Source organism: Choloepus didactylus, chromosome 19 (genome assembly GCF_015220235.1).
Source record: "Choloepus didactylus isolate mChoDid1 chromosome 19, mChoDid1.pri, whole genome shotgun sequence".
In the NCBI taxonomy this organism is placed as follows: domain Eukaryota; kingdom Metazoa; phylum Chordata; class Mammalia; order Pilosa; family Megalonychidae; genus Choloepus; species Choloepus didactylus.
The window spans coordinates 33589952-33617248 of NC_051325.1; the positions used below are offsets into that span (position 1 = coordinate 33589952).

Sequence of the window (27297 nt, forward strand, 5' to 3'; positions counted from 1 at the left end):
AAAAGGGGAAGTTCAGACAGAATACATTGCTTCCGGCAGTATTAAGTTAGTTTTCATGCTAGGCGCCAGAGGTTCCACAGCTAATAAGAAAACCCAGTTCCTCCCAATCCAAGGTAGACAGACAAGTAAAGAGGCAAATGCAGCCAAGATGAATCGAAAAGAGTAAGGACATGTGCCGGGGGAGCACAGAGCAGCCTTAGTGGGAAGTGGGCATCAAGGCAGGCTTCCTGTAAGAAGGGTCCTCTGGGCTAGGGCTTGGGAATTATTGGAGTTGCCACACAAGGGGTGGGGGTCAAGGGTAGTATTCCAGATAGAGGAAAAAAATATATACAAAGGCCTGAAGACATGAGAGAATTAGACGCACTCAAGGATCTGAAAGTAGCACATTGGGGCTGGACCTGAAAGAAGGGTTTGGGAGAAGGTCATGTGGCAAGAAGTGAGGCTGGAGAGGTAGGCAGGGGTTGCAAACAAACGTCTGTTAGGACCAAACAGGTAGTGCCAGTGAGTAAAGCAGACTGGGTGTAAGACACAATAGAGACTGGTGAGGACCGGGGCACCTGGAGTCTGTGGCTACTCAGGTGAAGTCCAGAGTTGCCAGAGCTTCCTATTTTTCAGGAGCAGCAGAGACTCTAGATTGTTCAATGCAGTGCCTTGAATTTTGTACTTAGACCGTTAATTTGAATGTTTAAAGTAGTCTGTGAGGGCCAAATAAAATCTGGTTTGTGTCTGGTCCAAAGGCCAACAGCTCCAGCCTCTGGTGGAATCGTGGAGGCCTTGTGGGCCACTTTAGCGAGTGTAGACTAGATTCTGAGGGCGGTGGGGAACCCGGCCTGGTGCAGAAAGGGTCTGTTGGCTGTTGGAGAACAGCACGAGGGGAGGCAGAGACCCGTTTGTAGAATGTTGTGGCACCTGGGGTGGGGATGGGAGATGATGGCAGTCTGTACAACGACACCGGGTGGGTCCAGAGATGGGGTTTGGTGACAGACTTCGGAAGGGGTGGTGGGAGGAATGGGGTGAAGGATGACTGAGGCCCAGGCAGCAAGTGTAGAGGGAGGCCAGGAGGAGCAGTGATGGATGAGGTTGTCCTGGGCCTCGGGGGGTCACGCAGGGGAGAGGCCCAGCAGATCTGGGCCTGGGCGGGGCTAGAATCACATCGCCTCTGGCACAGCCCACTCGTGGGGGCCACGCAGCTCCGTGTGCAACGCCAGACATTCCTTGAACACGTGCACCCGCCACAGGTGGACCTGGCCCGGGCCGTGGGTCCGGGGGGATGAGTTAGATCCCCCTGACCCCAGGGAGCTGCAGTTCGCCCGGGAAGACAGACGAAGGACAATTGCTGAGCCCAGGGCAGGCAGGGCCCTCGGTGCCTGAGGGGCCAGTGCAGCCTGTCCGGTGGGACTGAGGATGATGGGCCTGGGGAGGGGCATTGCACCACAGAGGCCTGGAGACGTGACAGGGCCAGGGGGAGTGAGTAAATGGAAAAGAATCCAGAAAGATCAACTGCTCCCTTCCCACATATCATCTAGGGAGGAAATAAGCATTTCTAAAGGGATAATTCCTTTGAATTTCTGTGGGTACCGTCCTCCAAGGCCCTACTGGGACGATTAGAAGGTGTTCGGTAAAAGTTCTCCTTCCCTCCCCTCTTCTCTCTTCTCCCTTTGGAGCAGTGTTCTGTCAGGTATTTAAATTCAACTACAGTTTGTGGGCAGGTTCTTAAGAATTTTCATTGGTCTTACTTCATTGTGGCCAAGAAATTGCTGGTTGACAGTAGGAGCTCCAGTGCCCCGAGGGGAAAAGGGGCGGTGGGGGTGGGAGAGGGATTCTAAGTGCCTTGGCTGCCTCTCTGTTGTAATATTAAGTCCCAACCCACTTGACACTGTGACTGAATTCTATATTTTTATGCAAATCCCTAACGTAAGGCCTGATCACAGCAGGCACTCAACATGCACCTGCTGAACTGAGTTTAGGTCTTCAGTGATCAGACCCTTGTTAGCCCATCTGACCCTTGAAACATGGCAGGAAAGTGCATGGCCCTGCTAAATAATCCTGCTTTTCCCGGCCAGCACCTCCTGAATGGTCCCAGTGCCTGGTTCTAAAGCCCAGGGTCAGTCAAACGTGATGTGATGCACTTTTGTGAAGCAGGAGACTGTGGATTTGGAACCAAGCTGACTTTGGTTCAAATCCCAGTTCCTCAGCTCTGAATTCCAGTTTTTTTTTCACCAATAAAATGGGAGTAATAATACCTTCCTGCTGTCTTTCCCCTGGCTGAGACTCCTCCAGGGCACACAGTGGGCAGGAGGTGACCGTTCATGCCTCCCCTGTAGTCCCCACCACCCAGCAGCTCCTCGGCCTCTTCTCATCAACTGCATCCTCATCCCCTCCGCACCCTCCGAGGCTCCGCAAGTGTTCCGAGGAGCAGCCATGTCTGCCCTGTACCCTTCTCTGGAGGACCTGAAGGTGGACCAAGCCATGCAGGTACCAGCCCCAGGCCTGGGTTAGCCTGGGCTCCCTGATGGGGGTGCTCAGGTCCCCCCATTATAACTAAGGAAGGCTTGCCTTGGGAGGTGGCTGGTTGTAGGATTTCCGAGTGGGCCTGGGGCATGCGGGACCCCACTGCAGGGCCTGCTGGGCGGAGAAGGGGTCCAGAGGCCAAGGTCATGGAGTCACAGCAGGAACTGAGAAGACCGAGTGGCTGCAGACGCTCCCCTCCCAAGCCTCTCCCTGTCCCACATCCTGGCACTTCCTCCGTCGAGCTCAGGCCAGATCCCACAGCCTGGGGCAGGCTTCCAGGGCAGAGCCAGGTGGGGCGAGGTTTGGCCTGAACTCAGCCACCAGAAGCTCCATCCTTCACTCTCCCATCCAAGGGAGCTTCCAGAATTTGGGGTTTACAGTGGAGAACTTGGTTGGGAGGTGGGCCTCAATGTTCGGGCTGCCTCGGGCAGTAAGCAGATTGTGACATTTGGGGGTCATGGGCCCTTGGGAGAAACTTCCCCTAGAAATATACACATCCACTGAGGGCACAATTTACACACTACCTTGAGGGTTCGGGGACCCCTAGGCCCACCAGCATACCTAATGCCTGGACCCCCACCTGCTTCAGGGAGCCCCAGGCTCCAAGGGGTCCCTGCATCCCAGCCACCACTGACCAGCTCTCCTCATCCTTCCCCAGGCACAGGCCCGAGCTGCACCCCGGATGCCCGCCCTCCCAGCCCAGGAGGCAGCTGCCTCCCCACCTTCAGGTGAGCCTCTGGGGTGGGGGCGCTCAAGGAAATCATCAGGACAGAGGCTCCAAAGCTGCAGGAGGCTCCCAGGCCCTGGGCTCAACGTGGGCAGGTGGGGAGGACCCAGGCTTCCCCACCTCTCACTGCCTGGGCACCTTGGCCTCCTGGAGGCCTTGCCCTACTTGTCTGCCTGGTGAGCTCCTATTGGATCTTCTGAGCCCAGTGCTGAGAGTCAAGCTATCTGTGGCCGACTGCCCCCAGCAAGGCCACCTCCAGGATGTGATATTTGTGGTGCCCCTGTCTATATAATCAATTTGAACCACCCCAAATCAGTGTGTGGGCACACTGGTGATCCAAAGTCTCGTGATCCCAGAGATGAAATACCATGTTGGTCAGAGACAGCCATGTTTGCCAGGCCCCGTCCTGGAAGTGAAGCTGTAGTGGGAGTGGGAGCCAGCACCTAGAAGTTCGGAGAGAGGGACCAGGGCCCTGCCCAGATGGTGCTGCTGGTCCTGGCCAGTCCCAGGCACCAAAGGGACTAGAAGTTTCCTGGGACAGATGGGAGGCACAAGGCGGGGCAGGGCTGCTTGCCCGGGCTCAGGGCAGTACTGGCCCTGAGGACACAGTCACCTCTTGCCCACTCCCTGCCCCTGCACATTTCACCTTCACCTGAGGATACGTGGCGTTCTCTGGGATGCAGGGAGGCTGGGGACACAGAGCATTCTCAGGGATACACAAGGTACCTAGGGACACATGGCTTTTCTGGGGACAAATAGCATGCCAAGGGATGCAGTGTTCTCACATGTACACGGTGCTCTCAGGAACACACCACATTCTTGGGAACAAACCACATTCCCAGGCCCTGTTTCTTCATAAAACTAAGGCTGACAACCTTGGCGACCACACGAGAGCCAGGCAGGCAGAGATAAGCTTGTGCCCTTGAGTGACACCTTTCTTCTTTCTCCCTTCTCTTCCCCATCAGGTTTGTACCCCAACCTGGCAGAATTGGAAAGTTACATGGGTCTTTCCCTCTCCAGCCAAGAAGTCCAGCAGAATCTGCCCCAGATTCCAGAGGATGACAATGTAGGTGCTTTCTTCTTGCCTAAATGGGCGCAGAGTGTCCCAAGTCTCCCTCCTTCTTGGCCCTGCCATTTAAACAGACTTCCTTCCACCCTGTGCAGGAATCTCCCCTTGCCCCAGCATTCCTGGGACTTTCTTGATGACACTTTTCATTGAGTGTCATCATTAGAAGTGCAGTGGGCTTTCCTGTCTTCCCGCAGGCCTAGGGCCAGGGGGTCAGGGCCTGCCCTTGGAGCTCGGGCTGAGCCTGGGGAATGAGAAGGGAGGACATTAAACCCAGCCTGAGCCCGAGGGCTTCAGATGGAGGCTACCTGAGCCTCGGCAGCAGCTGCAAGGGACAAGGCAGAGCTGAGAGGGGAGGAGCCTGTCATCCAGCTCAGGTCCCCACATTAAACAATAATGCTTGACTGCTGCTCTCCATGGCTTTGGGAAGCAAAAGACACCTTAACACAGAACTATTCACTACTGAAAATGTATTCATTCACTGGTAAAGCCAGTGTCCACTCCAATGCCCTCCCAAGTGGCTCTGGCGTCCCTGCACGTCAGCTGTCATTGTCTGCCAGCCTTTCTCTGAGCCAAGGAAAACCAATGGCAAAGTGCAACTAAGGCTGGAGGATTTCAAGAAGTTGATGGAAGTGACAATGGAGAATTGCCACAGCCACATACAAAGCCACTGACTAATGAGGGTTCTGACAGGGCCAGACCAGTTAGCAGCCAACCAGGAGAAAATAGACAAGGTTGAGGATGTGCAGGACCCTGAGAAAAACTGGTGACACCCTGAGATGTTTTTGCAACATGACCCCCTCGATGGTTATGCTGTGAAATACAAACACGAAGCAAAGGAGGCTGTGTTGTGCAGGGTTCCATTTTCATCTGTCAATTCAATTATCCTTTGTTCCATTAATTGGGACATAAATTCATTCAGCCTAAATTTCGTTAAAAATATAATACAGATTAATGCATTTTCATAATGAAAATGTTTTCATTATATTTATTTATTTAATTTTTTATTTTGAAATAATCATAGATGCACAGGAAGTTGCAAAGATAACATAGAGAAGTCCCACGCACCTTCCCCTAATTTCCCCAATAGTTACACCACCACCGAGACTTCCCTCTTGCCACCCCCTTTATAATCTCCCCGACACCCATGTCCCCATCCATCATCCCTTAGCGCCAACTTGTCTGTTTAACACATCCATAATTTTGTCATTTAAGAATGTTATATAAGTGGAATTATACAGTACATGACCCTCAGAGACTGGCTTTTTTTCTCTCAGCATAAGACCCCTGAGATCCATCCAAGGTGTTCCGTGCACCAGTAGTTCCTTCCTTGTTATCGCTGAGTTGTATTCCATGGCATGGATGCACCACAGTCAGTTTAACCTACTGAGGGGCATTTTGGTTGTTTCCAGTTTGGGTCTATTACAATTACAGCTGTTATGAACAATCGAGTACAGATTTTTGTGCAGATTGTAAGTTTTCACTTCTTTCGGACAAATGCCCAAGAATGCAATTGCTGGGTTATACGTATGTTTAGTTGTTAAGAAATTGTCCCACTCTTTTTCAGAGTGGCTGTGCCATTTCACATTTCCACCAGCAGTGGACAAATGATCCAGTTTCTCCACATCCTCACCAGCATTTGGTGTTATTACTATTTTTTATTTTAGTCATTCTGATAGATGTGTAGTGGTATCTCATTGTGGTTTTAATTTGCATTTCCCTGAAGGCTAATGAGGTTGAACTTTTTTTTTTTTTTTTCCTTCTGCTTATTTGCCATCTCTATATCCTCTTAGGTGAAATATCTGTTCATGTCTTTTGCCCATTTTCTAATTGGATTGCTTGGGAGGTTTGTTTTGTTGTTTTTACTTTTTTGTTTACTGTTCAGTTTTGAGAAGTCTTGCTATATTCTATAGTTCTTTGTCAGATATGTGATTTGCAAATATTTTCTCTGAGACAGTAGCTTGTCTTTTCATCCTCTTAACAGGGTCTTTTGCAGAGCAAAAGTTTTTAATTTTGATGATTTATCCATTTTTCATTTGTTGGAATGTTTTTCATTTTTCTTCTGCTGGATCAATGAATGAAATGTTTTTTGTTTTTCATTTGTTGGATCAAGCTTTTGGTGTGAAGTCTCAGGACTCTACCTAGCCCAGATCCCAAATACTTTCTCCTACATTTTTCTAAAAATTTCATAATTTTACATTTTACATTCAAGTCTGTGATTCATTTTGAGTTACTTTTTAAAATAAGGTGTGAGATTTAAGTTCATATTTTTTGTCTGTGGATGCTCAATTGCTCCAGCACCTTTTGTTGAAAAGCTTATCCTTTGTCTATTGAATTGCTTTTGCACCTCTGTCAAAAATCAGTTGGCCATATTTGTGTGGCTCTCCTTCTGGATTCCCTGTTCTGTTCTGTTGATCTATGTGTCTCTCCCTCTGACCCTACCATACTGTCTTGATCCCTGTGGCTATATTGTATGCCTTAATACTGGGTAGAGTGATTCCTCCCACTTTATTCTCTTTCAGAATAGTTTTAGCTATTTTTCCTTTGTCTTTTCATGCAAACTTTTGGTTAACCTTGTATATATTTTTTAAATATCTCATAGGGATTTTGATAGAAATTGCATTAATTCTGTATATCAATTTGGGGGACATCTTTATGATATTCTTCCAATCATGAATACTTAGATATTTTTTGATATTTTTCATCACTGCTTTATCATTCTCACCATACAATTACTGTACATGTTTTGTTAGATTAATACCTAAGTATCACCCCCACTCCAGCCTTTTTTTTGAGCGATTGCAAGTGGCATTGTATTTTTAAGTTCAGTTTCCACGTGTTCATTGCCAGTATATAGAATTACAGTTGAATTTTGTTTGATCTTACATCCTGTAACCTTGCCAAACTCACTTATTAGTTCTAGGTGTGTGTGTGTGTGTGTGTGTGTGTGTGTGTGTGTGTGTGTAGCTTCCTTGGGATTTTCTACACAGACCATCATGTCATCTGCAAGTAGGGATAGTTTTATTTCTTCTTTTCTGATTATGCCTTTTATATACATGTATTAGGGTTCTCTAGGGAAACAGAACGAACAGGAGATATCTATAAATATGAGATATTATAAAAGTGTCTCATGCAACTGTGGGGATGCACGAGTCCAAATATCCATAGGGCAGGCTGCAAGTTAGCAACAGATTAAGGTTTTCGATGAATTCCCCAGGAGAGGCTGGCTGCTTGAAGTAGAGATGAAAATTCTTTCTTCTGAGTGCTGAAGTCATCACTTCTTTTAAAGCCTTCATCTGATTGGATTAAATGTCCCTCATTGCTGACAACACTCCCCTTAGTTGACTGTAGATGTAATCAGCCATAGATGCAATAAAACTACTGATGATTTAAGTCCACAAAATATCCTTGCAATAGTAGTTAGGCCAGTGCCTGCTTGACCAGACAACTGGTCACCGTCACCTGCCAAGTTGACACACAAACCTAACCACCACAGTCCCCTTTTTGCCTTATTGCACTGGCTAGAATTTCCAGTACTTTGTTAAATAGTAGGGATACGAGTGAACAGTTTTGCCTTATTCCCCATCTTAGAGGGAAATCATTTATTCATTTAATTTTAGTTTAAAAATTTTCAAGACAAAAAACAAATTGAGCCCCCCCCATTTGTTCACTATTTACTGGGAAATTTTGCATCTATTTTTAAGTGGGTTTTTAAGGGGTCTTTTCCTGCTATCAATTTCCGTTGGATAATGAGATCCCTTCCCCGTATACCCGCCTGCTCCCCTTGCCCCATTTTAGTCGAGGGGCGTGGACTTTGACGCCCCCTAGCGGCTTCATGGAGCCACATCCCCTCTCGGCCCCTGCGGAGAAGCGTGTGGTCTGAAGGGGGCGGGGGCCAGCAGCCCCTCCAGCCCTCCTTCCCCCAGCGCGGAGGCCCTTGGGCGCCAAGCCCCGGAGGCCCGGGCTGACCCCCTGCTCCGCTGGTGTCTGCAGCCGGCGGCTTCAGGCCCCTCGCCCGGCCAGGTGGTGGCGCCGGTGACCGGGAACAGCCTGGGCGTGCGGCGCGCCGAGATCAAGCCCGGCGTGCGCGAGATCCACCTGTGCAAGGACGAGCGGGGCAAGACCGGGCTCCGGCTGCGGGCCATCGACAAGGTGCGGCTGGGGCCCGGGCGGCGAGGAGGGCGGCCGGCTGGCCCGTCCACAGGAAGGAAGGCGCAGAGCCGGCCTCGGAACCTGCGTCCCCCTGGCCCCCAAGCCCAGGCTGGCTCTCTGCCTACCCCCTCCCTATCCAAGGCCCAGGGCTGTTGCAGCAGGGTCCTCCGCGTGCCCCATCGTGGGCTCCTGTGACTCAGAGCCTCCCTTCTGCCCCTCCCCAACTCAGAGCCGTCAGGCAGCTGTCTAGACCATGGAAGCCAGGGATAGCCCGAGGCCGCTGTGAGAGGCCATACAGTATGGTGGTTAGTGGTGCAGCCTCCAGCCAGGGTTGAAATTCCACTCCGTCGCCTTCCAGCTGTGTGGCCTGGAGTGTTTCCCCCTCAGGAAAAAGGGGTAACCATTGCACCAGCCTGTAGGCTCCGGAAGAACCAGGAGGGAAAAGCACAGCTTGGAGGATGCACGTGGCCCAAGGCTGGGCCAGGGTAAGCTGACCAGGGTCCCTGCCTCCACCAGGGGGTCTTTGTGCAGTTAGTCCAGGCCAACACCCCCGCTTCCCTCGTGGGGCTGCGCTTTGGGGACCAGATCCTGCAGATCAATGGGCGCGACTGTGCCGGCTGGAGCACAGACAAAGCCCACCGGGCCATGAAGAAGGCCTCGGCTGAAAGGATCGTCATGGTCGTTCGGGACAGGTGAGTAGCCAGGCCCCCAGGAGCCTCTGTCTGACCCCGCCGCATCCCCAGGCCCAGCTCACTGTCCCTCCCCACCAGGCCGTTCCAGCGGACGGTTACCATGCGCAAGGACAGCAGGGGCCACGTCGGCTTCGTCATCAAGAAGGGGAAGGTCATCTCTGTGGTCAAAGGGAGCTCTGCGGCCCTCAACGGGCTCCTCACCCACCACTACATCTGTGAGGTGAACGGGCAGAACGTCACTGGGCTGAAGGTAGGCACCCGGCCATTCTCCGCCCCGGGAGTTTCAGGGCTGGGGGTTCTGGAAGGTCCAGGTCCGTGAGCAGGCTGCTGCCCCTCTCCAAGCCTCAGCTGCCCACAAGGATTTAATAAGCATTCACATACCGCTCTGGGAATCGAGCCAGGGTCCTCAGTAAGTAGCTGTTGTTACTGAGACGTGGCTGGAGGTGTGACGGAAGGAGGGGGGGGTGCAACAGCTCGTGTGAGGACACAGGCACGCAGGTGAGGACACGGGAACTCAGGTGAGGATATGGGGACTCAGGTGAGGACACGGGAACGCAGGTGAGGACACGGGAACGCAGGTGAGGATATGGGGACTCGGGCGATGACACAGCACTCAGATGAGGACATGGCACCCGGATGAGGACACGTCACCCAGGTGAGGCGGACACAGCACTCAGGTGAGGATCTGGCACCCAGGTGAAGACATGGGCACCTAACTGGCTACTGGCTGCACTGCTGCCTCCTTACTCTGTGTGCGCCTTCTGTTTGCATACTGATCACATTTGGTAATAGGAATGTTTTAGAAAATTGCTATTCAGCTACTTTTTTTCTGACCTTTGTTTATTTTTCAAAAGGTGGGTGGTACGGTGAATTTTTTCTTTAAAATCTAAGAAAGGGTGAGCAGTCTAGGATGTAGATGGAGCACCCATTGTGTCTTGGCCCATGGAGAATGATGAGTCAGATGGTTTTTGGTTCCCCAAAAAAGCGAGGTTTTACCCTGACTTAACGCCACTGAGAGCCGGGGCTGTCAACCCCCCAGTTGTGGCTTAGAGTGAGAGTCCCTGCACTGCCTTGCATCTGGAGCTTCAGGGCTTCCTGGGCAGAAGGAGCCTGGGTCAGCAAAAGTAAGAGGAAGGAGTCCCACATGAGGCCTGGCTCCTCATCAGATAAGTCAGGCCTCTGCTCACCACGAGCACCAGCACCCAGGCATTCCTGAAACGTGCTGTCTGCTTCTTTGCCTGTTCTGGTGACTTATGATCAGTAGTCAGGAAGTTCTTCCTAATGTCTGTCTACGATCCGTCCTGCTGCTTCCTCCTCTGGGATCAGGCGTGACAGTCCAAGGGGAACCTATCAGACTTAAAAAGCAGAGTAAAGAAATACCAATTCTGAATGGCTGGAATTTTTGGATACTAGTGAATTCACTCCTTAAACAGCATTACAGCTCTCTGATCTTAACCATTCTAGAGAGCAATCATTCTAAAAGGTGTGGCAGATTCTGTTGCCCTTGCTGATGGTTACTCTACCAGACCCCGAGGCTGTGAAGCCCTCAGGGACTGGGTTTACCCCTTTACCGGGCAGCTCCAGGCAGCTCCCTGCATTCCCTTGTCTCTGTGTCCTTGTGGCAGTCACGCGTCCTGTCTAGCACATTGTCTCTTGTTGATTCTGAAGCAGCTAAGAAAACGCATGATCCAGGCAGATATATGTGTAAAGTAAAAGTCACTAGGTTTTAAGTAAGGGCCAGAGGCTCTTCTACGGTCAAACTTGTAATGGTTGTGCCATTTGACACATTTTGCTTAGAGTTTAGTTTCTGGTTCTTCCCACGATCTGGATGGCTTCTGCAGGGCATTCTCTTTACCAGTCAGCAAGATGTAAGAGGAAGAGGTCCCACGTGAGGCCTGGCTCAGGCTGGCTGGCCGACAAGAGCCCAGAGGGTGGGTGGGTGCACCAGTGACTCCCCCTGGGTAGGTCCCCTCCTTGCCAGAACCCGAGTGTGACTGGGGCCAGGGAGCTGGGATAGAGAGTGTGGGCTTGGCGAGACCCAGGAGCCCTTAGGGGAAGAGGAAGAAGAGAGTTTATGATCCCCGTTACGGTCAGGCTCACCCAAGGGGAGCCACCTCACCCAGCTGCCTCACTTTACTGAGGGGCTCCTCAGATGGGAGGCCCAGAGGCTGATGCTCTTGTTCAAGCAACGCTGCCCCTGGGGGCCTGCCTGGGACCTTCATCAGACAAGGCTCAGGGGTTGAGGCGGCCCCGCCCCGGCTGACAGGTGTCGTGGGCGTCCTTGGCAGTGGCCATGCTGACCCCTCCCCGGAGGCTCCCAGCCCCTGGGTGACGGCGCACTCGCCTCCTCTCCAGGACAGAGAGATCACTGAGATTCTGGCCTTGGCTGGGAGCACCGTCACCTTGACCATCATCCCCACTGTGATCTATGAGCACATGATCAGAAAGTAAGTCTGCGCCCCCTCCCCTCCCTCCCACCTCCCCTCCCCCTCCCCTCCTACAGGACTTGCCTCAACCCTAACCCAGGGCGCAGGTGCTGCCCCCCTGCCCTCCCCTCCCCTCTCTGCCCTTCGAGGTCTGATGGCTTCTGGCCACCTGGAAGTCTTAGAAGTTGAAGTGAAAGCTCACGTGGGGAGGCACAGGCTCTCAGGGGAGAAGGTGTTGCCAGTTTTGGCCGGTGTTGTCGTTGCTGTGTCTAGGTTGTCCCCGACCCTGCTCCAACACACCATGGACCATTCCATCCCAGATGTCTGAAGCCACAGGACAGCTCCGGCCGCCGCCCTCCCATCCTCCATGTCAGGTTGCAGATGGCCTGTCACGTGGGGTGGGGCTTCAGGGGGCGGGGCTGCAAGGGGCGGAGCTGCCAGGGTGGGTGGGGCCCCCTGGGGGCGGGGCCTCCTGGGGGCGGGTTCCGGATGTAGTGGACATCAGCTCTCAGATCTCACATCATGTGGATCTGTCTTTTGTACACACGGGCCTCCCCAAAGCCTCAGAACTCTAAAAGGGCCTGAGGCTTCTCTGTGCTCATTTAAATGCTGGGCGCATAGACAGGACCAGCTAAACCCTTCTTAAAGTTGCAGCTGGGTCCCTTTTCAAAATGTTTGCCTCTAGCGGGAAAACATTTACATGTTTTGAGAGAACAGAACTACTTGCTTTGTGAGAATATTTTCTTTTGCCTTTACTGGCTCTTTGTCACTAACATACTCTATATAATTCTTGACTGTCTTTCGAAAACATATTTTAAATAAAATCCCTTCTTCAAGGTAATTGAAAACACCAGCATCCTTGGTCCCATGACACACCAGGGTTGATTTTCTTGTAAACAATGGTGAGACCAAGGCCCTTCTATGTGGTGCTTCTGCGAGCAGCGATTTGCCTCTGGCAGTCTTATGCAGGCACTAGAATTGTGGGGACAGGGTGGGGTGTGTCCTGGGGAGGCAGCAGGGCTGGAAGAGGGAGCACTGGCTTTGGTTCAATCCCCTGCTGAGTGACCGTGGCCTCTTCTGCATCTGCAACACCTCCAGAGGGTGTTGGAGAGGACAAAATGCGATGTACTGATGGAGCCAACAGGGTCGACACTCTGAGGATGGGGGAGGCAGTTCGAGGTCCCTTGCATGACCCCCGAGGTAGGGAGTGGAGCCCCAGATCCACGCACCAGGTGCATGCAGAGCCCTTGGATCCCCTTGACACGGGAAGTGATTGGCTTTTTCCTTTGTAAACTCGGCTTTTTCCTCCTGAGCTGGTGGAGGAAAGTATGAGCTCTCCCCACCCACACACTCTGCCTCAGAAAAAAGACACAATACAAAAAAAAGCAGGCCAAGGGTCTTGCTGTGTTTTCATGCTTTAATTCAGAGCTGTCTGCTGCCGGTACAACTCTGTCTGAACAAATGGACAAAGGAGACAAGAGTGAAGACTCCCCACCCTCCCCTTCCCAGACCGCCATGAATTCGCTGTCAAGGGGATGGCCCCAACATCAGAACATTCTGCGGCTCGCTCGCATAATCCCCCGAGATCAGAGGGGGTGGGTGTTCGTGAGTTCCCTGGGCAGAGGCACCTCGGGTGGTGCCGGAACCTTGTAATGTGCCCCACCCCTCCCCAGGGTGCTGTCAGAGACCCCCGTGTCAGTGGCAGTTGGGAAGGGTGTTCCAGGGAAAAGCTGTTATCCCCTTGGGAGATAACTGGCAGAAACCCCACTCGAGGCCCAGCCCGACTCCCGAGCCTGGACCAGAGAGAGAGGCAGCGAGGCCCCTTGTGCCCCACGTCCTCAACCAAGGAGAAGCTGCCTCAGGCCGCCTGATTCAAGGGACCAGAAGGTCCCACAGGACTGAATCAGCTCCGGCTGGAGGCTGAGGACGGGAATCCCACAGAGATCTGCTCCAGAAGCCAAGAGCAGGAAGGAAAGGTCACAGCCCAAAGGAGAAAGTATTAAGCAGGAAGGAGAAGGGGAGCTTTGGAGGATGAGCACTCCCAAAGGGAGGCCCCGAGGGCCCTGGCCTTGCCTCCCAGCCCACCCTCCCATTCAGGGCCCTTGCATAGTCAGGGCTTGGGGCCTGAGCCCACAGGCCTGCCGCACCCCTGCTGCCCGGAGCCCCAGGCCTCGCTGCTCCCTTTGCATAGATGCGGGATTCTGAGCACACACACAGCCACGCTGGGGCTGGGCAGGCCGGGCTGGGACCCTGGCAAAGTGGGTCCCAGGTCTGTCCCAGGGCTGGGGTCTGCAAGGCACCCCTACACTGATAAGATGAAGAGAAGCCATCCGGCAGCCCTACCAGACCCCCCCAAAAGAAACGCTGTGGGCTGAGGCCTCTAGTGATCCCCACAGGCAGGTCTTGGGCCAGGGCAGGAGAGAGGGCTGCAGCTGGTCCCCCACTAACCTCCTCTCCAGACCTGGGGCCCAACCACAGCCCTTCACTAGTGGCTTCTCCATATCAGGGACAGCGCAGACCACGGCCGCAGCCTTGACCACATCCCCCAAAAACACAAGACACAAAGGAAGGCCACGGGACAGCAAGACGCAGACAGGAGCAGAGGGGCTACGTGGCTCGATTGAATTCCAGTGGTGAAAATATATAGATTTTATGTCACCAGATACAGCAATACATTTATTTTCTCTGTGAAAATTCCTGTGAAGATCTCTGAGACACTATGCAGTGCCATGAGTACATGGCCCAAGAGGCTGAGTCCACAGCTAGCCCTGGCCCGGCTTTGGATTGGGTTTTGTCCGCTGCCCCCTCCATGTCACGACCCCAGCGTCCTGTGGGGTAGCCTGGCCAGGCCCCCAGGCATTAGAGTTTGGTTCAGCTGGGTGGAACCGCTCCACAAAGGGGCACTGACTGAGGTGGGAGCTTTGGAGGCACAAGCACGTGGCAGAGGGGAGCTCTCCGCCCCAGTGGCTGGGCCGGCTGCCCGCTTCCAGTGCATGCAGGCGCTCCCCCAGAGCAGGAGCGTGCAGAGGGGGAGGCAGACCCCAAGAGTCAGGCAAGGCCTGGCCGAGCAGCAGGGGTGGGGATGGCGAGCAACCTTGGCAGGAAAGCAGGGTGGACCCCAGGCCGGAGGGGTAAGGCGCAGGGCCCCACCACCTGCCCCGGATGTGGAGCCTTGGCTCCTGAAAAGTGGGGGAATGGCCAGATGGACGTAACCCCTGATGGGGAAGGGGAGCCGGTTCTCTTTATAAAGTAAGAATGGTAAACTTACAATGTCAGCAGCTTTGCTGAAGGACCCATGTGTGGTCCTGGGATGGGAGGTGGTGACAGTGAACCTTCTTGGGCAGCCTGGGGCTTGGCTGGGAGCAGGGCAAGGCTGCAGGTCTCCCGCCCGCCCACCACCTCCTGGGAACCACATCCCAGGGCACCCTGCTTTGGCCTGGATGAACATCATGGCTTTAGTATCTCATTTGGATTCATCCTGCCCAAATTCCCCACAGAGGCATAAAGGCCTGAGATTTGGGAACCCTCCCCGCCAAAAGCAGGTGACCACCTCATGGAGTCCTGGGGTGGGTGAGAACCAAGCCCCAAAGGGAACATAGTGCAAAGCAGAAGTTGGGCCCGAGGCCCCCAGAGAAGCTCAGGGCAAGCTCCAGGGGCAGTTATGGCCTCTGGCTTTTCAAACAAGCTGAGGATGCCTGAGTCTAGTCCCATTTTCCCGACTGTGGGGACCTCATCTCAGAAGACTGGAGTCCCCATGCCTGTCCTGGGACTGGCAGATTCTCCTGCCAGGACCTGGGCTCGCCAGCGCTCCCCATCCCAGCGCTGAGCTGGCCTGGCTTCGCTCTCTCACAGGAAGAATCAGCTGACACACCAGAAGCGCCAAGAGGAAAATGGATCATGGGGAAGGCCTAGGATGAACAGACAACACAGAACCCACACAGCCCTCGGCCACCTCTCGCCCCATCACTGCCTTTCCTCCAGCCCGTGCTCTCGACTCTGCTTCTGAGCCCTGACGCTTGGAGCAGCCGGGGGAGGCCGGAGCTCCAGCCCAGGCCCGGCGGTCCCAAACCCTGCTCTGGATCCTTGGTTCAGTGGCCTGCACCTTGGGCTGTGCTCCCGCCATCTGAGTGGATAATACTGACCCGGGAGGCTGGGCTGAGGGCAAGGGCTGGCTTGGGAGACAAAGCATGGAGGGAGTGAGCAGGGGCCAGGCAGGATGGGGCAGGGGCCTTGACAGGCAACTCGAGGGCAGCCTCCCCGGACACACGCACCAGACACTTCCGGAGCAGGGTCTTCCCCGCCTGAGGGGCCAGGTGGGCAGAGGCGCTGGGGTGGGGGGCGCCCACCACCTTCTCTCTCTGCAGTCTGCTCAACCAGTGCACCTCCCTGCCTGTGGTGTCCCTTTGTTTTCTGTCAAAGCTGCAGGATGCCTTGCCCCCAATTCTACCCTCAGCTCCCACTGAAAAAAAAAACCTGAAAAAAACACCACCAAACCCAAAATGAAATAAATAAGATGATGCCCCACGGGGACGTGTGAGAGGGAGAGCGGCACCCATACAATCAGTGGTCAGGCCGCTCGAGCCGCTGGCTGGGCCAGGCCCTCAGAGCTGGGAGCTGCTGCCCGGGCCTGGCTGGCTGAGCGAGCGGCAGCTGATCCTGCGGATGGAGTGCAAGGCCACGGTGCAGCAGCCCCGCAGCAGGGAGCTGATGTTGTAGATGGGCTGGCCCTGGCGCCGCTGGGAGCGGCAGAGCCAGGCCACCGTGGGCACGGCCGGCACCACCACGGCCAGCAGATCCACGATGTAGTGGCGGCTCCAGTAACTCTTGGGCTCCTTCTCGGCCACAGCTGCCTCTTCCTCCTCTTCCATGGGGCAGGCCACGCTCACTGACAGGCCGGGGTTGGGGTTGGCACCAGGTTTGTGTGGGGCCGGCCCGCGGGTGATGGGCTCCAGGGCTTCAAACTCGTCACCCACTGTCACCACCACTGCTGCGTTGGGGTCCCTGGGCCCCAGGGGTCGGGGACCCAGCTCCGTATGCCCGTCCCCTGACTCGGGGACTGTCCCACAGACCTGGGCCTTGGTCACTTTCTCCAGGATGGTGTCCAGGTCGGGCTGGTACTGTGCGAAGTCCGTCTGGATGGCCTGCTCCTGCATGCAGCTGGCTTGCACGCCGGCCTCCATGCCATACAGTAGCTTCTCAGAGGTATTGCTGGCAGGGAGGCGGGGGCCCAGGCTGAAGGAGCTGTGCAGCGAGGCCTCATCGAGGCCACAGTCCATCCCCGACGACAGTAGGCTGCTGGCCTCCAGCACATCCGTCCGGCTCATCGTGTCATCGGCCACCGCGAAGCCACTATCAGCCCCGTCCTCGGCGGAGGTGCTGGAGGGGTCGCCGGGCGGGCGGTCGCCGCAGACGGCCGGGTCACTCAGCTTGGTGTAGGTGGAGCTGCGGGTGAGGGAGCGGGCGGGTGAGCCACCGCCCGACTCCCCGGTGCCATCCTCCTTGGTGAGGCCGTTCTGGGCCACCTCCATGCTATGCAGCAGCGTCTCCAGCTTCTTGTTCTGGATATTGATGTCCACAAAGTACTTCTGCAGCCCCTTGTCCTTGTCGATGAGGTTGTTCTTGACGGTGTCGATGACCTGCTTGAGCTGCCTGATCTCCTTGCGGGCCTCCTTCAGGGCCAGCTGGGCCTCCACGCGGTGGCACTCCTCCTCGATCCAGTCCTCCTGCATGCGGGACAGCTGTGTCTTCAGGTCGTCAATCTCGGTGTCCCTGTGAGCAGACAGACACACACACTCTCTCCGTCTGGCCCAGGAGAGGCCCGGGCACAGGAGGAGAAGGGGACAGAGGGCCCTGCGCTGCTGCAGCTCAGAGCCAGACAACGAAAGGGAGGGCCCGGTGCCTGGTTCCTTCCGCCCAGTGCGCAGCCGAGTCCCCTTTATCCACCACGGGGAGTGGGGACAGGCACCCAGGGTGATGACAGGAGGGGCCTCCTCTTGGGAAGAGAACCCTCAATAGGAGACATCACCCACATTCCCCCCTCCAGAGGCCGAAATGCAGATCGCTTTTAACATTTAAATCCATCACCTAGAGAAGGGAACAGACAACAAAGATTCCCGATTTTTAAATGCTACTGCTATGGAAACCCCATACGCTCTGATTTAAAATCTTAACATAAAACAACAAAAACTAAACAGAAAATCTCTGCTCTGTAGAAAGGGATATGGTCTCTGATTAAAGCAGGCTGTGAGCATTTTAAATGGAGAGATGTTTGGCCAGAGATCCTTAGCGGGGAGGAGGGGACTGCTTTGTCTTTATGGGAGAGGGAAATCGCCTCCTTCGATGCCAGGAGGGCAGAGGGCAGGGGCTATGAGGGGTAGGAGGTGCAGGGGACTGGAGGGAGGGGAGTGGGCTGATAATTTTACATCTTCCCTTAAGCAGTGGCACAACAACTGGCAGATAAATCACAGCACAGTGAGAACAGGGCGGCTCTCTTTTATCCATGATGGCAGTTTCCACTTTGTATCTACTGCAAAGGGGAAAGACTGAAAAGATGGACAAGAAGGGCACAGAGCTAATCCTCAGAGGTGAGGCAAGTGCCAGGCAAGCAAGACAAGCAGAAGACTCTTGTCCAGAAACTTTCAGGCTTTTTAGAATTCCCGAGTCACAGACGCATCCCGGTGGGGTGGAGTGTGTGCATGGGATGGGGGCAGCTGCATAGTGGAGGACAGGGAGGAGAGTTAGAAAAACATCCCATCAAGTCAAAGGTCAAACCAGGGCAAGAGTGAACAGCGACTGACTAAAAGTGGTGAGAAAGGAGGAGACTTAGATCCTGCTTTAGGTATTCCACCTCCAACACGCATCTTGGATACAGCCCACGTGCAGCCACTCGGCCCACACCCTATACTCACGTAAATAAAAGCGAGAAACGACATTGACTGTCAGCCTCCGGGTTATGAGCCCAGCAGAGTGTCCATCCCAAACCAAGCACCATGTACTTTCCAAAGTCAGATCTGATACTTAATTCAGGAGATCAGCGTCACACCACTTGCTGAAGGGCCCGGGCCTGGGCCTGCGGGGCTGCAGCGGCCTCCTCTGGATGGCACTGACCACCCCCCAGGAGCCACTCGGCAGTGGGTGTGGGTGGCCGTGGCAGAGCAGAGCCTCTTGGAGAGGCAAGGGCAGACGTGCCGACAGACACGTGGGACGTGTGATGGGGATCACTTGTTGTTTCCTCTTCCTGCCTCATGGTGGGGGGGTGCACTCTGGGGTGACCCTCCTGGCCTCTCTGCCACCCCTCACTCAAGCCTCCTGGGAAGAGGAAGGAAGTGGGCGTGCTCAGCTGGGCGGGCCCCCTGCCCCTCTCTCCTTGGAGCAGGTTGGTCCCCAGGAAGCTTTGGCTTCCCAGCCCTGCCTGTGCCTGGGTGGGCTGCAGGGCGACAAGTCCTTTGGTCACACACCCCTATAACAACAGCCCCCAGTAGAGCTTTAGCAGTATTAAAACCGATCTGTTTAACTGCTCTGTCTCCCTCTCCCCGTGGCTCTGAACTTGGTGGCTGGTGGGGAAGGGAGTGTGATGTGTTGCCCCCCTAAAACCTCAACTTAAGGTCTGTTTGAAGAGGAGGGAACAATGGGGAAGCTGTAGGAAAGGGGTTACATTTGAATGGGGTCTTGAAGGATGAGTTTTCCAAGGAGGACAGATGGGGGAAAGAGCATCCCTGGTAGGGGACGCAGCACACAAACGCACAGAGGTGGAAAGCACGTGGCGTCTACGAGGAGGCAGCCAACTGTGGGAATGACAGGTGTCAAACTACGTGTACAGAGAGTGTGAGGAGTGTGGCGACACTGACGTTCAGCTCTAGCAAGTAAAGCGCTGCCAGCAGTTCCTGCAAGTGGGGCAGGGGGAAGAGCAGCCAGGGCGTTTGAGGGCAGGTGCGTGCATCCCTGACAGGGTGTCCTGCCCACCCTACCTGCAGTGGGCCATCCACCCTGGCCTGGGAGATGGAGCCGTTCAAGCAGAAGGCCCGACAGACACTGGGCATCATTAGGAAGGAAACCGGAAACCCAAGTAGAAATCCTAGCTCAACAGAAAGTGAGGTGCCCAGAATGCCACCGTTAACTCCCTCAGGTCAAAACCACAACAAAACCAAATTGGGCTACTTGGGAGAAGTCTGCTCAGGCAAGACGCGGCCCTGGCGGCTGCCAGCCCAGCAGCGCCTCACTCGGCACCCTGACGGGCCACGGTGGGCTGCACACTTGAACCGACACAGCCGGGAGAAGACAGCTAGATAATGGAAAAGGTCAGAAGGTGGGCCCGAAGCTTCCATCCAAAAAATGAAGCCCCCAGCCTGGAAAGGTGGAGCCGGGGGGTTTGGGATTGAGCCCCTAAAGGCACTGACAGGGAGAGCTCAGGCAGGCAGGAGCCCGAGAAATCTTCTCATACCTTAGGCCACCGAGAAACAGGGCTGGGAGGAGGAGCAAGGCCTCCGGGGCCTGACCTGGTGGCCCAACAGCCCCCTGGTGACCCACCCACCAGGAAATGAAGGCAGGCAGCAGTGGCCATTTCTCTCCACTGAGACAGGTGGAGCGGGTTGAACTTTGTCCTTCAAAAACAAGGTGGCCGTGACTGTGGCCTGATTTAGAAATAGGGTCTTTCCCGATGCAATCAAGTTATGACAAGGTCTCAAGGGATTAGGGTTGCCCTAAACCCAATGACTCATGTCCTGCTGGAGAACCACAGCAGGGAGGAAAGAAGGCCATGCGACCAGAGGGGCAGAGACTGGAGGGAGGCAGCCACAAGCCAAGGAACACCACAGCTCACCAGCCACCAGCAGCAGCTAAGAGAGAGGGACAGGATATCCTTCCTCAAGCCTCCAGGAGGAATCAACCCTGCCCAGCAACACCCTGATTTCAGACTCCTGGCCTCCTGAACTGAGAGAGAATAAGCTTCTGCTGCTTTTAATTTATTACAGCAGGCCTAGAAAACTAATCTAACAGGTAAGCCAGGAAAAAAACAAAAATTCCCTGTGCCCCACCTCCCCATGTGCAAAAGAGCCGGGGAATAAGAAGAGGCCCAAAGAGGCTGCCCAGGGCAACGGGAAGGGCACAGCCACAGACAGAGGCCAGACAGGCCCTCAGAGCAGTAAACATGCCAACTGTGCCAAGCCACTGCCTGGGGCAGTCGAGGAGAGCCACTGAGGGCTGGCTGGGGGGCTCAAGCAGTGGCTCCAATGGGGTCTTGCTGGGAAGGAGAGGGTGGGCTGGGTCCTGGGGAGCCCCCAGCCACTCCTTCCTCCCAGAGACGCGCTAGGGCTGTGCCGGGCCGCCCGCTCACCGGTCCTGGAGCCGGTCCTGCGTGTCCTTCAGCCGCGCCTTCAGGTGCCGGATGCACACCTCCTTCTGCTGCAGCGGGGTCAGGTACTGCTCCGGGGTGGGGGGCTTGATGCCGTGGTTGTCGCTGCACAGCGTGTACTTCATGGAGCGCCTGCAGGAGGATGCCATCTGTGAGAGGGAGGAAGAGGCCAGCAAGGCGCAGGCGCTGGTGCCTCCAGGAGCAAAGGGCCCCCCCGTCTAATCACCCGCATCCCACAGCCACCAGACAGTGCCCCGCCAGGTCCCCTGCTTGAGGACACCCGCCCTCCTGGAAGGCGGGTTTTGTTAAAACCCTCTTGAGAGAAGTCCCGAGGTGTCAGGAGCTGAGGGTGGGAGACGCGTTCTGGGGCACACGTGCGAGCCAGCCCCATGCCGCACGCTCTGCTGGTGCCATTGTCTTCAATCCTCATGGAGTCCCTGAGAGTGCAGACAGTTGTCATTGTTCAGGAGTGGCCGCTGGGTTCGGAGCAGTTATCTCTTGCTTAAATTCTCACTGAGGGTCATGGTGATGCAACCCAGAACCCAGGCTTCCAGTGTCCCAACCCAACAAACAGGTTTGGGGGCTGAGGTTGGGGCGGGAGGGGGCTCCCTGCTGCCTAAGTCCCAGGGCAGATCTGGGTGCATGGTGGACAAGGACTTCCTGTCCCCTCCCCTCCATAAAGGAGGAAACATCTCCCGGGGTAGCAGGGAGAAGCTCTCTTCCCCACAGCAGAGAGCCCCTGGAGCTTAGAGCTATCCCAGGGCTCGAGTGCGCACCAGGGAGAGAGCAGATGTGTGTGTGCAGGCACGGCCATCTGCAGGCACACTCCAACACACCCACACCCAGCCTCATGTAGGCCTGGCATGCACCACATGCACACACCCTTACTTGGAGTACACATCTGAGCACACTGATTCTCCATCCATGTGCACCTCCAAACCCACATTCACCTAAACAGCCATGCCTGCACATCTCCACTGTCTCACTGAGCAGACACCAGGACACCAGCCATGCAACATTTGCACAAATGCATGGTCCATATGTGTATGCATGCATACTCAGGGGCACACATTACCACCCCCTGCAAAGCACGCACATGGCACCTGCTGGCTCTGGGCATTGCTTATTAACAGCTGAAGATGAGGTAGCAGCAGGTGCACATGCACTGCTCCCTGCAGCCACAGGCTTCCTAGCATGGGCACGCATGGTGCAGCACACCCTGGTGGCACCAGTGCCAAGGAGGAGGAATTCCACCCCGTGGGTTTAGGGGTATGCGTCAGGTGCCAGCAGACAGGTGCCAAAGCACCAAGGCTTTGGACTTTGAGGTTCACAGGGAAGGAGAAGACCTCAGTTCCACCCACAGGCCATGGCCCAGCCACCTCCTCAACTCCTTCCATTCATAAATAAACCTCCTGGATCATGGGTGTGTTCACACAACCAGAGACTCAGAGGCCCTGGTGCCATCCAACCCTGCTCTTTAGGGAATGGCAGGGTCCAAGGTCTAAGGAGGGACAGTGATATTTTATAGGCCTGGAAAAGATGGGCCCTGGCAAGGCCCATTTAGTTGGAGGCAGCTTTAAAAGTTTTGTGGAAGCCAGCTAATGTTTACTAAGGAAAAAGTATTCGTAAATTGTAATCTCTTGAGAGAACATGGGGATAGAAGCTCCAACTACCAGTCTGATGGAACGAAGGAGAAATGATTCTCTTCTCTTTACTGACCATGTGGTCCCTAAGTTTAACTCAAGCCAAACTGCATGCATGCTGGCCTGTCTTCTGCTTGGCCGGAGGCAGAGAGGCGTGGCATGGGTGGGAGATTGGGGACCCCCCCACCACCCACCCACAGTGATCTCCAAATGGGCCTGAAGAAATCTCCATCCAAAAGAGAAGCAAACCAGCAAGGGCCCTGGACCGCAGCCTGCCCTGAAGCCCACACACCAGTTCTGTAGATGTCCTTGTACCCTGTGAGCACTTCCACCAGAGGGACACAGATTTGTGATGAGTAAAAGGAAGGTGGTGGTGGTGGAGAGGCAGGATTAGTACATCAAGGGTTAGAAAAGAAGGAACTAGTTTAGCTTTTTCGATCTGCTTTTCTGAGTATTTTTTCCCAGTATAACATTTCCTGTTCATACATTTTTTGTAACTAAAAATTTACAATTTATTGGGTGTGGACAGGTAGATAACCGAGGAGACAAGTACACTGTGACTTAGCCTTCCTGCCTTGGGAAGCTTGGCGGGCAGGTGGGAAACCCTTCCATGACGCACTTCCCAGCCTCAGGGATGGGGCTGCACCCCTGGGCTATGATAAAGGGGTGTGTTACAAAAGTTCATTACCAATGAAAGAGCATTGAAGTTGTCAATTATATACACTTTAAAATGTAAGTTAACTCATCGATCTGGCTCACAGCCCCTACGCTCTCGGTGGGGTTGCGGCTGGGGTGCTGAGGCCTGGGTCCTGCTCACGTGCATCTCAGTGGCAAACTCTGAGAACTGCTGCATCCGTGGCTGTGATGTTATTTCACACAGATGATGGCGTATCCGCTGGAAGGGGGAAGACAAAACCTTCCCAGGAAGTGCTCCAGCCATGCGCACTGCAGGCCAGATGTCTGGGGGCCTTCTCCTACCTGTGGCCCACAAGTCAGACCAAAGTCACAATAGGGACCGTTGCCAGGGACTGGCCATCTGCTACGTGCACTGCATGACAGCAACTCATCGAAAACTCTGGGCTATTAGTCCCACTTTACAGATAAGGAAAATGGGAACTCAGAGACTGGAACTGACAGAATTCAAAGTCCATGTTTGTCCCCCTCACTCCCCTACTCGCCCCTTGGATTCAATTCTGGGGGAACAGAGAACTGAGGCTCGGCCATTACTGCTCTTACTTCCTGGTCTTTGAGGACTCAGAGCTCCCCTTTTCCTGCTCCTGCTTTTTTGAGTTTTGATCCACCATATTTTGAGACTAAAACTTAGCATTTACGACGTTTGTAACACATTTCACTTTCCAAATAAATTCTACCTCTGCCACTCTCAAAGTGTCCCCTGGGGGAAGCAAGATGCCTGCGCTAGTTGTCTTTCCATATCTATTCTCGCCTTCTCATAGCAGATCCCCAGTTTTGTTTGGGGTGGCACTGTATCGGGGAAAGCACCAACTCTCTGAGCCTCCTCAGCAGCTAATGTTGGTCCATGACCCGGTTCTGGCCAGCAAATGGTAGGCAGAATTTCCCGGGAAGGGCGTCCCTTCTCAGTTAAAACAAGCCTCCAAGGGCAGCGTTTGCCCTTTCTTTTTCCTTCCTGGGCTGCTGATCTGATGCCATCTTGTAATGAGAGGATGAGAGCCGCACACCGCAGCTGGTGCAACAGGAGGAAAGAAGCAGCCTGGGTGGCTGAGGCTTGGGGGCACTGCCTACCTCTGGCTTCTTGTTCTGAAAACCCCCTCTGGCCCGTGTAAGCCAGGCGTCTGGGCTGGAGCTGTGAGCAGCTAGGTAGCAGCATGTCTGTCTTGCAGCAGACCCCCAGGCTCCGAGAGGAGAGCCCTGCTCCAGGCCACCCTGCCGGCTGGCCGGGGTCTCTGGAGCGGGCGGACCCCAGGCTGCGCCCCGCCCCGGCCCCGGGCTGGTTACCTGGGGGTGGGGCTGCTGTCGCTGCCCTTGCAGGAGCCGGAGTTGCTGCTGCTGCTGAGGGAAGAGGTGCCGCACGCATCCCGCGCGCTCACGGGTGGGGACGTGCGCCTGGAGGCGGGGAGAAGAGGCGGGGGCTCGTTCTGGCTGCGGGGCAGCTGCGGACACTGGGCGAACACCGCCAGGCCGCTGCGGCCCAAAGGGCCCCCACTTCAGGGTCACCGCCGGGGGGAGAAGCAGCGAGGAGAGGGGGATGCACAGACAGGGGTGACAGAACAGACACTGCAAATCAAGATGGAAAACCAGAAGGCGGCCGGTCCCCCTGGCTCCCCAGGGACACGACCGGAGGCGGGGGCAGGGCTGGGGCCGAGGGTGGGGCCCCTGTCTGTCCTCACCCAGGCCCTCAACTCCCAGGGCTCCCCCAGGCCCAAGGGGAAGATCCCTGCACAGACTGAGGCAGAGGTGGAGAAGAAGGGGGCAGACATGAGTGGGGACAGTAAGAGGGGCACATGGGGGTAAAATTCAAAGAGGGCTAAGTGAGCCTCAGAAGAAGTGCTAAAAAACCCAAACAACAAGCCCGATGAGGGGAGCGCAAGGAGGAGTCCTGGGATTATGCCCTCAGACCACTCCTGTCCACTGTGTCAGCTGAGCCCATAGATAGTTCCAGGGGGAGGCATGTGTTATCAGGAAGTTTAAAGTTGGGGGAAACGGGGGCAACAGCTTGCTCAAAGATGCAGGGAAGTTGGAGGCCGAGTGGGGCAGAGGCCCGCCCTCCCCTGCTCTGCGAGGCCGAGCTGGTGGGCACAGGGGAGACTCACCTGCGGGATCCAGCGGAGGCCCGTCGGCTCCCGGGCAGGGACATGGCCATGAGGCTGCGCGTCCGGGTCAAGGGCAGGATGGGTGATGTCTCCGGGGCTGAGGAGAGAAGGCGGATTGGGGGGGCCGTGGGTAGGGCCGGCCCAGGCCACGTCATCCTTTCGCTGGGGCTGCTGCCTGGCATGGCTTCTCCTCTAACCCTTCGGCAGGGACGCCCAGGACCCCGTGAGCGCCTGGCCACGGGCTCTGGCCACAGCTGCAGGGCTGGGGCACAGGCTCCTGCCACTGGACTTAGAGTCACTGACTACCAGAGCCCGAGGGGTGGCTGGAAATCTGCAGCGGGTTACGTGCCCCAGAGAGAGCGAAGGCCTCGGCGGGTCCCACTGGCATTGGGCAGGGCCTCCGACCACCAGTGCAGCACCGAGTCCGCTACCTACGAGCCAGGCCTGCCTCTCTTCCCGGGTCCCCGGTGCTTGGGCCCCACCCCCACACACATCAGTCCCCCCTTCTCGGTGAGGGATGCAGGCTGGAGCACTCCTGGAGCAGGACCAGGACCCCAAGTTAGACTGGGCTAGTCTCGACGACCGTCACCTTCCCGGAATGCCCGTTGGCGTGTGGCTTGGGGCTTCCCGTCTACAAAGGAGACAAGACAGAGCAAACACACCAGCACACATGTAGAAAGACAATGGATACACACAAATTTGAAAAGGTAGTGTCCCTGCCATGCCAGGTTGCTGCCACACACGTCTTGGTGAACATGCTCGGGCACCTGCCCATGAAGCAGGACGTGCAGCGGACCCTCCTCCTCGCATGCTGCGCTCAGGCACACCCATGCCCATTGTGCAACATGCCACACCCAGTGTGCAAACACAGCCACGTCCACCGTGCAAACACATCCATGCCCATTGTGCACATACCCCCATGTCTACCGTGCAAACACTGTCATGCCCACTGTGAAAACACGCATGCTGGCTTTGGCATATAGCAGGTGCTCAGGGTCACTGGCTCAAGGCAGATGAGGACTGGGGCAGACAGGCATGGGAGCCCATCTCTGTGGGGTGTCCTGGGGCCAGAAGCAGTAGAAATTGTCCAGGTCTGGAGAGACCCATCCTTGGCTCTCTTGACTAGTGGGGAGGCTCAGGCCCTCTGGGTCCTGCCTAGAGTCCTTGGGCACTTTTCCTAGCTCATGGGGACATCCCTACAGGAGTTTAAGATGGGGAGGCCCCCAGGTTGGTCTGTGCTGAGTTGGGCCATCATGGGGTGGAGGCCTGCACCGGCTGCATGGTTCAGCACCAGCCCAGAACTCCCGGAGGCCATGGTGGAAGGGCCTGGGCTCTTTGCAGCCAATACACTGGTCCCGTGCCAGCTCCAGAGACCCCAGTCCCCTCCTTCCATGCTCAGAACAAGGACCAGAGACTGCAGCCAAGGCCGTCATGCACTGGCCCTCCCTCATGCTGGGAGAGAAGTGCTCAAGAGCACCACTGTGCACGAGACCCAGTGCCAAGCGTGTTCCGTACGTTAAACCACTGATTCCTCCCAACAACCCTATGAGGAAGTTCTGCAGTGAGGAATCCAAGCCCCCGAGAGGGCAGGCGCTTGCCCGAGGCACACCTCCAGTGTGTGGCAGTGCCAACACCTGAACCAGGGCCGCCCAACTACTGAGGGGCTGGATCTCAAACCCCAGTGTCCCCAGGCCAGAGTGCCACCCCCTTCCCATGTCAGGGCCTCTCGGGAGCCTGGTTACGCAGGCCAGCGGCGGGGCTGCCTCCCGAGTGGACAAAGGCGGCTGTTCAGGTGGCCTGTTTCCTGGCTGTGACACAGAACGGGGCCCAGCCCCCTGGAGAGCCAGGACACAGCCTGCATTGTCTGCCCGGAGGTGTTGGGTGCCAGGCTGCAGGAGCTGCCGACGTCACGCCCAGCACCTGAGTGGCTGGCCCCACCTTG

General features: G+C 55.5%; 2 protein-coding genes across 9 annotated transcripts in view; one reads left to right on the top strand and one right to left on the bottom strand.

Moving 5' to 3' along the window:
* Nucleotides 1-1833: 1833 nt before the first annotated feature.
* Nucleotides 1834-14162, top strand: SDCBP2 (syndecan binding protein 2). The gene is made up of 9 exons (XM_037811428.1): nucleotides 1834-2475; nucleotides 3170-3239; nucleotides 4204-4304; nucleotides 8298-8456; nucleotides 8973-9148; nucleotides 9227-9398; nucleotides 11504-11595; nucleotides 11848-11948; nucleotides 14081-14162. The coding sequence occupies exons 1-8, from the start codon at nucleotides 2422-2424 to the stop codon at nucleotides 11900-11902; spliced, it is 879 nt and encodes a 292-aa protein (XP_037667356.1). The 5' UTR covers nucleotides 1834-2421; the 3' UTR covers nucleotides 11903-11948; nucleotides 14081-14162.
* SNPH (syntaphilin) overlaps nucleotides 12984-27297 on the bottom strand; it is a 37947-nt gene continuing 23633 nt past the window's right edge. For 5 of the 8 annotated variants that reach the window (XM_037811426.1, XM_037811424.1, XM_037811425.1 and 2 more), the window contains 4 exons: nucleotides 25356-25452; nucleotides 24541-24648; nucleotides 20906-21055; nucleotides 12986-17343 (listed from right to left, as the gene is read on the bottom strand). In XM_037811426.1, coding sequence (XP_037667354.1) covers nucleotides 16176-17343; nucleotides 20906-21055; nucleotides 24541-24648; nucleotides 25356-25405 — 1476 coding nt within the window. In that variant the 5' untranslated portion in view covers nucleotides 25406-25452 and the 3' untranslated portion in view covers nucleotides 12986-16175. Of the gene's footprint in view, nucleotides 17344-20905; nucleotides 21073-24540; nucleotides 24649-25355; nucleotides 25987-27297 lie in introns of all 8 variants that reach the window. The other 3 variants (XM_037811422.1, XM_037811420.1, XM_037811427.1) reach the window with 3 other exon arrangements.